This window comes from Perca fluviatilis, chromosome 14, assembly GCF_010015445.1.
Source record: "Perca fluviatilis chromosome 14, GENO_Pfluv_1.0, whole genome shotgun sequence".
In the NCBI taxonomy this organism is placed as follows: domain Eukaryota; kingdom Metazoa; phylum Chordata; class Actinopteri; order Perciformes; family Percidae; genus Perca; species Perca fluviatilis.
Window position 1 is genome coordinate 32,822,245 of NC_053125.1, and position 12,573 is coordinate 32,834,817.

The 12,573-nt window shown below is 40.1% G+C and overlaps 1 protein-coding gene across 1 annotated transcript; it reads left to right on the top strand.

Moving 5' to 3' along the window:
- The first annotated feature begins 6,992 nt into the window (after nt 1-6,992).
- Nucleotides 6,993-10,651, top strand: LOC120572608 (saxitoxin and tetrodotoxin-binding protein 1-like). The gene is made up of 6 exons (XM_039821929.1): nt 6,993-7,031; nt 7,120-7,221; nt 8,650-8,795; nt 9,072-9,154; nt 9,750-9,878; nt 10,476-10,651. The coding sequence occupies exons 1-6, from the start codon at nt 6,993-6,995 to the stop codon at nt 10,634-10,636; spliced, it is 660 nt and encodes a 219-aa protein (XP_039677863.1). The 3' UTR covers nt 10,637-10,651.
- Nucleotides 10,652-12,573: the final 1,922 nt, after the last annotated feature.

Here is a 12,573-nt window from a genome sequence, read left to right on the forward strand (position 1 = left end):
TGTGTCTGTCTGGCATGTGTCTCAGTGCTTGTGTCTTTGTATGTATGCGTGTGTTTGTCTCTGTGTGTTTGTGTGCGTGTGTTATCAACGCTCTTCACAAGTATAATTCATTACATTGTGAGTGTTTTCTTCAATTTTATAGCATCTGACATTTTTTTTAACTGTTTCTAAACAGTATTCTGACTACACTTTGACCTACACCAGTCTGTGATGATCCATCAACATACATTACTCTAATATTAATCAAAATAATTCATAATTTCTGCTTTTTTGACAAAAATAATTTGTATAATTTCCTTTAAAATAAGTTTATTGACCACGAATTCCAAAAATAATTGTAACAGTACTAGTAATAAGTTGGTAATACTTGTACTTTACTTGAGTCTTTTTCTTTTCATGCCACTTTCTACTTCTACTCCGCTACATTCACCTGTTACAGCTTTAGTTACTAGTTACTTTAGTTACTCCGCTACATTCACCTGTTACAGCTTTAGTTACTAGTTACTTTAGTTACTCCGCTACATCCATCTGTTACAGCTTTAGTTACTAGTTACTTTAGTTACTCCACTACATTCATCTGTTCCAGCTTTGGTTACTAGTTACTTTAGTTAATTTAGTTACTCCGCTACATTCATCTGTTACAGCTTTAGTTACTAGTTACTTTAGTTACTCCGCTACATTCATCTGTTCCAGCTTTAGTTACTAGTTACTTTAGTTACTCCGCTACATTCATCTGTTCCAGCTTTAGTTACTAGTTACTTTAGTTACTCCGCTACATTCATCTGTTCCAGCTTTAGTTACTAGTTACTTTAGTTACTAGTTACTTTAGTTACTAGTTACTTTAGTTACTCCGCTACATTCATCTGTTCCAGCTTTAGTTACTAGTTACTTTAGTTACTTTAGTTACTCCGCTACATTCATCTGTTCCAGCTTTAGTTACTTTAGTTACTTTAGTTACTTTAGTTACTCCGCTACATTCATCTGTTACAGCTTTAGTTACTAGTTACTTTAGTTACTCCGCTACATTCATCTGTTCCAGCTTTAGTTACTAGTTACTTTAGTTACTCCTCTACATTCACCTGTTACAGCTTTAGTTACTAGTTACTTTAGTTACTCCACTACATTCATCTGTTCCAGCTTTAGTTACTAGTTACTTTAGTTACTCCGCTACATTCATCTGTTACAGCTTTAGTTACTAGTTACTTTAGTTACTCCGCTACATTCATCTGTTACAGCTTTAGTTACTAGTTACTTTAGTTACTAGTTACTTTACACATTAAGATTACTCCACACAGAACACATGTAGTTCATAACATCTGATGTTTGATTCTAAAGTAAACTAGCCGACAATATAACGGACTACAAGTCCAGCTGAGATGATGAGACCATTAAACACACAACTGTGTGTGTGTGTGTGTGTGTGTGTGTGTGTGTGTGTGTGTGTGTGTGTGTGTGTGTGTGTGTGTGTGTGTGTGTGTGTGTGTGTGTGTGTGGCGTGTGTGTGTGTGTGGCGTGTGTGTGTGTGTGTGTGTGTCTCTATGTCGCGTGTCTGTCTGTGTGTGTGTCTGCATGCGTGTCTGTCTGTGTGTGTGTCTGCATGTGTGTGTGTGTGTGTGTGTGTGTGTGTGTGTGTGTGCGTGTGTGTGTGTGTGTGTCTCAGAGTGTTTGCTGAAAAAGACAGATGTGTGTGTTGAACAGCTGCAGGTAGAGATGTGGAGCTGTGCTGCCACCTGCTGGCTGCTTCTTGTCACTTCACCGATCCTTTCAGTTCCTGCCATCAGGTCAACGCTACAGAGTAAAAACTTACTATATATATATATATATATATATATATATATATATATATATATATATACATATATATACATATATACACACATATATATACATATATACATATATATATACATATATACACATATATATACATATATATATATATATATGTATATATGTATATATATATATATATATATGTATATATATATGTATATATAACATATATATATATATGTATATATGTATATATATATATATAGAGACAATATAAAATCTGCAATGGACAAAGGGAGGACGGGGCATGTGGTTCGAGTCGAGCTGGTACTAGCAGTGGGTAAGGCCAATAGTGATTACATTGCCTTGGTTCTCTCAAATCATCCATTATTTATTTTAATTTGATTTGATTTTATTAGTATCCCCATTAGCTGATGCAGAATGTCAGCTATTCTTCCTGGGATCCACACAAAACATAAAACATTACAACAGATAAGACGTTTTTCAGACAAGACAACCACATGATATTAAAATAAGAGCAGTATAACTAGCATTATTCTTTCTTGCAAATATACACTACCGGTCAAAAGTTTGGGGTCACTTAGAAATGTCCATTCCTGACATAATACCAGCTGAGATCAGTTGCATTGTTTTTTTAAAAACAGGGCTGCAGTTTTCAGATTACATTATGTTTTTACATAATTGCAAAAGGGTTCTCAACTGTTGTAGAAAGAAGTGTCTGATCTTTGATGCAATATCTACATTGCCTATTATCAGCACCATTCATCCAATGCTTCCAATGCTCCAAAGGCCCATTCTGTTTACTAATCTGATATCATTTTAATAAGCTAACTGAGAAAACATTGGAGAACCCTTTTGCAATTATGTAAATTCATAATGTAATCGGAAAACTGCTGCCCTGGTTAAAAAAACAATGCAACTGATCTCAGCTGGTATTCTGTCTGGAATGAACATTTCTAAGTGACTCCAAACTTTTGACTGGTAGTGTAACTATACATATTCCTCTTCATATACTCTTATGAATATTACAATAAATACATAAGCACTGAATATAGAAGTTAAGAAGTTGAATCTTATAACAGCTTTGTATACATATAAATATTCCTTTCATTCATTCAAACCTTTATTTAACCAGGAAAAAAAACTCCTTGAGATTACAAATCTCTTTTACAAGAGGGTCCGGGCAAGTGGCAGCAGCTTGGTTTCAATAAATACAAAGACAATAACAAAATAAAAACATAGACACACTTTCACTCATCATATTCAAACAACAATGTCATCATAAAAAATCTAGGTCCTAAATCAATTTAAAAACAATGACAGACAGACTGCCTTTCTGCAAGGTCTTTTAAAAAACTTTTAAAAGAATAAAGTGAGACCAGCTCCTTCAACTGTAGCTCATTCTGAAGCTGATTCCATTCAGATGGTGCTGCAAAATGAAAAGCCTTTTGGCCAAAGTCAGTGCGGGGCTTTAGGGATATGTCCCTGCAGACCTCGGAGGGGGATGTAAGCATTCAGATAAGGAGGAAGTAATCCTAGTACTGCTTTATAAATAAAAAGATGCCAGTGCATCCAACGCCTAATTTAGAGGGAGAACCACTCGACCCGAGAGTAAAGCAAACATTGATGAGTATGAGATTTTAAGTTTGTGATGAATCTTAAAGGTATATATATTTTAGAAAAGAACCGCCCTCTGTCCTTTTTGGAAAAATGCACATGCGCAACACTCTGCCTGCTCCGAGAGGGAACGCCTATAAACGTGTGCACGAGAGTGCACTGTTTACAAGTTGCTGTCGGCATGGCTCATACAAGCTACTTTCCAAAAGAAGATTTGCACTTTTTCCCAAATTGAGATGTTTACCGTGTGTGGCGGTGATTGTGCTTGTGCCAGGGCTAGCAACGCTATGCCGCAGCTAAATACAGCTACTTACTTTAATAGCAGTGATTTTAAAAGGATTTCTCCAAATAGCATGCCAAACTTTACCTGTGGAGTAGAAACTTCACGACTGAGGCATCAGTGGGAAGCCCAACCTGTGCTTTTTAGCGCACGCCGCAGCGTGTGAAATATTCTCCCCAAAGCTTCAATGCTTCAATGAATGGCTGAAACCGTAGGTCAAGCTCACCACACATATACACCTACTAAGCTGAAAGTTACGTATGCCTAGTATATTACAAATATTTACAACTAGGAGGATCAATAGTCTTGATGATCCACCCGAAAAAGAAAATCCTCCCAACCTTTAAAGCTTTCCGTTAAACAACTGTCCAAAGCGTAAGACACTGGGAGGTCGAATACATTGTCACCTAAACCAACAGCCAATATGTGGACATTTATAAGTTGTTTTTTGCTTTTATGGACTTAAACAAGACTTGGTTCTAAAGAAAAAACCTAACTTCAACTTCAGTTTTTAACCAAACCGGATATGGCAGTGTAAAAAACAGTGATTGATCTATGATAATGCCCAAGTATTTATGCGATGTATTTATAATGTGACACTTCTTCGATTTCTGTACCTGAAAGTGTACAGCGGATGGTGATATTTGTTTTTGATGATTTTCCCTTAGTGAAAGTCATGACTTTAGTTTCCTATACATAAAAAAGTACAAAACAGTTACAAAATATGATTACAGGCTTAGGGCCCTTAAGGCTCTGACACACCAACCCGACTGTCGGCAGAAAAGCCAGTCCGACTGATCAGTCTCCCCGAGGTCCAAAAGTGCCTCAGAACACACCGGGGCAACCAATTTGAGCCGTACGTTCTGCGCCTGTAATACGTCTCGATAACAGCAGGCGGCGCAATCTGTATTGTTGCCCAAAAAATGAAAACCCGAAATGACGGACGCATCACGTGGGGCTCTGGGCTCCAGCCGAGCATAATGGCGGCTTGTTCAGAATACAATCTCATATTTTAAGAAAATAGAAACAAGTTTCTGAAAACATTTTAAGCGAGAAATAGGCCGTGCAGTTGCTGAATCTGTCTGTTTTTTTGATCGACAAAGGTCAGTTTAAAAGATTTATGTCAGATTTTGAGAGGCGTTAGTCACGCTCATCCCGCTCGTCATTTCTGGGCTAGAACTTGACCAATCAGATTGGTCATTGAGTCCGATTCAACAAGTCAAATCGGCCAAAATGAAGGCCAACGGCTCCTCCGACTGACAACAGCACGGTGATAAGCATTTCGAATTAATACACAAAGTGTTATAACGAACAATGTCATTGACTGTTGATGTCAATGACTATATACAATATATCTATTATATGTGCCTTAATGTCTGTAATAAAGTTTAACGTTACGTATGGTGGCACTCAGTTTCACCTCCTGGTGATAATTATAAAAAGCAGAATGCAGGTCAAGCTAAATAATGGAGCTAGTTAGGTAGCTAACATTGACGTAATATCTTATACGTCCCTAAGAGCTGATGTGGGTTTAGTTTTAGGGTTTAACAGTTATCTTATGATACATGCGAGGTCTGTATGCTGTAAAGCCTGTAACGTGGATGAGGGATAAAGGGATAAATGGATGTATTAAGAGAAGCTCTGTTCACGATACTGCAGGCTAACCTTAGTAGCTAGCGCTAGCTAGCTAGTAGCACGACTTCAATGTCTGCTTTGAAGTGATGTCTAAGTTTAGTCACATGACTCACACACACACACACACACACACACAAACACACATTTAAACAGAACATTTGTAAGTATTTGAGACCAGAGCAACACACAATAATTCAATTCAACTTTATTTATAGTATTAAATCATAACAAGAGTTATCTCGAGACACTTTACAGACAGAGTAGGACCCAACAATTCCAGTAATTCCCCCAAGAGCAAACATTCATTTAAGACGTTTTCAGACAAAACAGCCACATGGTAAAAAATAAGAGCAGTATAACTAGCATTATTCTTTCTTGCAAATATAACTGTACATATTCCTCTTCATATACTATAAATATTACACTAAATACACAAGCAAGCAAGCATTTAGTGCAACAGCGGCAAGAATAATGTGCATAACACACATCCAGGTTTTAGTCGTCTCTTCTATTAGGTCTAGACCACATATAATTTCGGTACGCGACATGTGAAATATGATCTCAGGATGCTTCCGGCTTCAACCTCCGCAGATGATTTCTTATGACAGAAATCTGTGAGGAGACAAAAGGATAAAATCATTTCAATTATCTTTCCTTTTTTTTTAATTTGCATCTCTACAATCTGTGGGAGGAGAAACCAGACAGGAAGTGACCTGCAGCTCTGTTGTAGTTGAACAGGTTGGCGTTAGTGGGGAGCTGAGCGGAGCTGCCGACGCCGCAAGCAGCCAGCGCCGCGCACTGCTCTCTTCACAACACTCATCCTGCTCTGAGAGAATCGAACACACGCTCATCCTCTGCTCTCTGGGATCTGTCGGGGACTGCACAGTGAGGACAGGGAAGTGGATCAGGTTTTTAACGGCCACGGGACCCCCGGCGTGGGTCCAAAGTGTGTTTTGAACACAAACAAGTGACTCACACTCATTTGAGCACATTTACTTTGACTCACTGTCTCTGTCTTCAACCTGGGACCCTATTTTCCCAATCATTGGTGTCTAAGAGACTAATCAGCAATGTAAACCATACTAGATTATACTATTCTAGCTCAGGCAAATAATACGTGACTTTTGAAGGGCTTTTAAACCGGGCAGCGTAGTTCATGTCCCAAAGAGAGTTAAGGAGAAAACACAAGACTTTCACCCAGGAAACAGTAAAAAAAAAAAAAGTCTTGTCTAGTCTTTCCTGAATGAAAGTCTTGTGTTTTCTCCTTAACTTCTTCGTGACATGAACACCTGTTTCCTGGGTGAAAGTCTTGTGTTTTCTCCTTAACTTCTTCAGGGACATGAACTCTGCTCCCTGTCTTAAAAGCCCTTCAAAAGTCCCATATTATTTGCCTGAGCTAGAATAGTATAATCTAGTATGGTTTACATTGCTGATTAGTCTCTTAGACACCAATGATTGGGAAAATAGGGTCCCAGGTTGAAGACAGAGACAGTGAGTCAAAGTAAATGTGCTCAAATGAGTGTGAGTCACTTGTTTGTGTTCAGAGCGTTTCTTGCCTTTGTAAACACACGTGAATGCATCTGGATATGAACATAGTGACTCAACGGGTCTTTCAGAGTTCAGTAACACTATGAGCAGACGCACTTTGGACCTACGCCGGGGTACCATGGCCGTTAAAAACCTGATCCGCTTCCCTGTCCTCACTGTGCAGTCCCCGACAGATCCCAGAGAGAGCAGAGGGTGCGTTTGACTTTTGTCTCAGAGCAGGATGAGTGCTGTGAAGAGAGCCGTAGCTGCTGACGCTGCTGCTTGCGGCGATCGGCAGCTCCGCCGCGGCGGGCCCCGAAGACTGCCACGCCCTGAACGTAACGCTGCAAACAAAAGACATGCACAAGGTGAGTCTGATTCTGCTCCTACGCTGACTACGTTTACAAGCTGTCAATTTTCGGGTTAAGGTCACTATTCGGGTTTCTGAAACATTCGGAATAACCCGTTTAAATGCGTGAGCAGAGAGAGTTACTCCTGTATACGTGGAATATGTAATCAATTGGCGATATCCCGACGTAAACGGCGAGGCACGGTTAGCGTCTGGACGTAGCCTACGGACAACCTTAAGACGAAATAACTTTTCAGTCACCTTCTTATAAATCTCACTATCTCGGTACTTTCTGCCGTCAACAAAAGACATTATATTCATGGTTTTCACCACACTAATAAAGACATTATATTCATGGTTTTCACCACACTAATAAAAGACATTATATTCATGGTTTTACCACAACACCCAATATAAAGACATTATTTTGCGTTCTCACCACACTAATGAAGACATTGGTTTCCTCCTCGCCCAAAAGTGTGGTGCTGTGCCATGCCATGTTTACCTCTACTTTTGTTTACTTCCGTTATACTGCGGCGCGCAGGTTTTCTGCATTGACATATAACTATATTATTATAGTATATAATTATTATTATAACTATGTTTTCTGGCGCATATAAGAAGTTCCTCTACTCAAAAGACCGAGATTCCTTGCGAATAGAACATGCGCAGAACACAAATCAATGTTCCTTTTGATGGGATATGCCGATACGCGTTTACATGACCAAAATTTCGGGTTAGAAAAGGGGTAACCCAGGTAGCATATTTGGGTTTTTGCCGGTGTTTACATGGCCGTGCGCGAACAGGTTATTGCTAATATTCCGGTTTTGAACGGGTTATTATAGGTCTTAGGGGGGGTATGTATGTGATATCGGGTGATGACTCAGAAATGATGTTGTGAGACTTTAAAGATGACGACCAGTCCGATGAATTCAAATCAAATGCAGCTTTATTTAAACAGTGAACAAACTCTCATGACAGTTGAGACAACCTTGAGCACACAGACGTGTTTGCTCAAGGGTGACTAACATGTACATCAAAATGGACCCTTTTTAAACTCTTTTTGTGCTCACACAGCCTAAGATATCTATTTCAGCGCACCAGTTTACTCTTAAACTGCACCTTTTAGTGGCAGATGCTCCTAATAGATTCTCACATTCCTGGCTATTCCTGTGGGTGAAGGTTGTCCCCAGACTAACCTTCTTGTGTAGTACCCTACATACAAGCTATGAAATACATTTGAAAACATGTAGGCTGAAATATCCAACCTATCAGTATGTATCAGGATTTTTTTTTTTTTTTTCTGATGGTAATTTCTGGGCTGTTTCATGTTAAACAAAAAGCTCTATCTCTGTAGGGATCCTTTCTGTAATGTTGTCAGACACTTAGAATAATAATCTGAGCCTGTTGTCCCCCTCCCTCCTCTACCCCACCCCTCTCTCTGCAGATTTTGGGGGACTGGGTCCTGGTCTGGTCCGTCACTGACCACGACCAAGGCAACGCGGTAGCTCTAAACATCACCAGCTCCCACGTCGAGTTCAGACTCAACGATGACAACAAGACGGTCACGTTCACCGAGAGGACCAAGTTCACGTGAGTTCAGAGCTCACACATAGTCTCACTTTGACAGACCTTCCTCCACAGCGCTGCGGAGGAGGGTCTGGCTGGTCCACACAGCATTCCTGGATAGGAGAAAAATGAAGATATATGTCGTTTAACGTGAAATGGGTCACAGTTTGGTTAGCTGCATGAAGAGTAATATCTGTGTGTGTGAAATGATTTAATTTGCTCTCGAGCGTGATTATCCTGCAATAAGAAGTCTGTTTGTTGTTTGTGTCGTGTTGTCTAACTGGTTTGTGTCATTTTCAGACACCAGACGTGTGTCACCTACATCATCAACTTGACAATGCCCACTGACCCGCTGGACAGCACCTTGATCAGCTTTACTGGTGGTGAGTCACATTAATACACACACACAGACACAAACACAGAGACACACACACACACATACACACAGATACGAACACACACACACAGATACACAACAGACACACACACACACATACACACACAGATACACACACACAGATACACACAGATACACACAGAGACACACACATACACTCAGAAACACACACAAACATACACACAGAGACACAAACGCATACACACACATACACAAGGAAACACACACACAGAGACACATACACAGAGAGAGACACGCAGATACACACACACACACACAGACAGAGACACGCACATACACACAGACACACACACACAGAAACACACACACAGACATACAAAGACACACACACATACACACACACACAGACACACACACACACAAACACGCAGGGCCCTATAGGAGACAGAAAGTGTTTCCTGTTTCATACCATTGGTGCAGTGTGTAATTTGTGTGTGTGTTTGCATGTGTGTGTGTCTTTGGTGTGTGTGTGTGTGTGTCTGTGTGTGTCTTTGTCTGTGTGTGTGTGTGTGTGTGTGTGTGTGTGTGTGTGTGTGTGTGTGTGTGTGTGTGTGTGTTAGCCATGGAGAAGGACGGACTTCTTGAGGTGTACAACGACACAGAAACTGTGAATGTCTTCGAGACTGTCGGCCCCGACTGTCTGTCCATGGTCTGGAAGGACAGCGAGGGACGATTCCTGCACAACTACAGTAAACACACACGCTCATAGTATTCTCTCTAACTACACATTACTTTATATTATATATATATATATATATAATATATATATATATATATATATATATATATATATATATATATATATATATATATATATATATTATATTACTACACAATATGTTACTCATGGATTAATGTGTGTGTGTGTGTGTGTGTGTGTGTGTGTGTGTGTGTGTGTGTGTGTGTGTGTGTGTGTGTCTATGTGTGTGTGTGTCTCTGTGTGTGTCTATGTGTGTGTGTGTCTCTCTGTCTCTGTTTGTGTGTGTGTGTGTGTCTCTGTTTGTGAATGTGTGTGTGTTTGTGTGTCTGTCTGTGTGTGTGTGTGTGTGTGTGTGTGTGTGTGTGTGTGTGTGTGTGTGCGTGCGTGTGTGTTTGTGTGTGTGTCTCTCTCTGTGTGTCTGTGTGTGTGTCTCTCCGTGTGTGTCTGTATCTATGTCTGTGTGTGTGCGTGCGTGCGTGCATGTGTGTGTGTGTGTGTGTGTGTGTGTGTGTGTGTGTGTGCATGCGTGATGCGTGCGTGCGTGCGTGCATGCGTGCGTGTGCGTGCGTGTGTGTTTGTGTTTCAGGGAGGGAGGGGCATCACCGGGATGTTGAGAACTTGAAAGCAGACCACAGCGATCACTACAAACAGGCCGCCTGTCTGGGATTCCCCGCCAACGCCAAGCCGTTCAGCTACGACGGAGCTGCAGGTCACTTCCTGTCTGGTTTCTCCTCCCACAGATTGTAGAGATGCAAATTAAAAAAAAAGGAAAGATAATTGAAATGATTTTATCCTTTTGTCTCCTCAAACGGGGGAGGAAAAAAACGGAAGCATCCTCCTGAGATCATATTTCACGTCTCGTACCTAAATTATAGACTGTGGTCTAGACCTACAAGAAGAGACGATTAAAACCTGGATGTGTGTTATGCACATTATGGCATATGTGGCTATTTTGTCTGAAAACGTCTTATCTAAATGCTTGCTCTTCGGGGAATTACTGGAATTGTTGGGTCTTAGTAAATTATAGAGTGTGGTCTAGACCTACTCTATCTGTAAGTGTGATTTGATACTATGAATAAAGTTGAATTGAATTATTGTGTGTTGCTGTGGTCTCAAATACTTTTAAATGTTCTGTGTGTGTGTGTGTGTGTGTGTGTGTGTGTGTGTGTGTGTGTGTGTGTGTGTGTGTGTGTGTGTGCTTCTGTGGAAGCCAAACCGCTGAGAATCATGTAAACATCTGTGACCTGAAGGCTCTGCCTTCTGTGTATTATTTGTTTGATTTTGTTCCTATGTTTACAGGGAGACACTTCAGGGAAAACCATTATTATTATTATTAATTTAGAGTTTTTTTGCTGTTTGGCTTCCGTACGATCTCTTCTTTCAGACCCTTGGGTATAAAACATCCAAAATACACATTCTTTACCCCACTGTGTCTCTTTGTGTCTGTAGATTCCTCATACATTCACCAAAAGTTAGCATTAGGGGAATGCCTCATTTGCAGATTTAAACCCAGAAAACTTAGGATACAAAATATATTTGTCTTAGTAAAAAACGTGACATCATGACTTCGCATAAACATACACGCCCACTTTCTTAAAGCAAGTGATGCGTTATCTGTACGCATTTTGAGCTATCCGCGTGTATGTCTACGCTGTATACAGCGGACGTAAACATACAGGCCACTTTATACAAGTGGTGTGTTATCACATAAACATACACGCCACTTTCTAATGTGGCGTGTTATCTGTACGCATTCTGAGCCCGGTATACAGAGTATAGGGAGTTTAGGAAACGGGACACACGGGACACACCCGACCTCCCGGTGAAAGTCCTACGTGGATTCTCACCCTTTCTGAGGCAAGGCAAGGCAAGGCAAAGCAGCTTTATTTGTATAGCACATTTCAGCAACAGGGCAATTGAAAGTGCTTTACATAAAAACAATTAAAATACAATAATAAAAGTTACAGTGCAGTAAAAGAAATGAAACATTAAAGAGCAGTTAAAAAACAGTTAAAAATATAAAAGCTGATAAAATACATGATTTTATGGTGCTAGTAAGGGACAATGTATAAGCCGTTGCTCTATACACGTAATCCAGCCACAGTCCTTCGTACTACTCGCTATGGCATCAATTGACACGCAATCGCAAGGTAATGTAAGTCAATGGAGGCCAAACGCCGTTGAGAAACACGCTAAAAAGCAAGTATGCGTCTTGATAACACGCCAATAATGGCATACGAATTGGCGTGTCATACATACATCACTTCATGAGATCAGTCTGCAGTGTAAGTCATCAGCTGAGAAAGTTTTCAAAGTTGACCCTGTTCACCTGTAGTGTCTTCAAAATGTCTGAATTTTACAATCCGTATCTTTACAGGTTCAGTTCTCAGACTCTGAGCCAGAAATCTCCACTTCAGACACACATAAACACACCAAACTTTACTCTTTCACACATATCATTCACAGCCTGATTTATACAACATTTTATATCTTAAAAAAAAAAACATGGCAAAAACAGATGTTTGTATGGCTGTTGACACCATACTCTAATTGATTGATTGATAAACAGAGATATCCCAAATCCCCTCGGTGACAACCTTGGACTCTAACATGTCAACAACTTGAAACAAGATTTTTAACCCTCTTGTTTGACGTCTTCCCATCAATCTGCAATTTTCTATTTT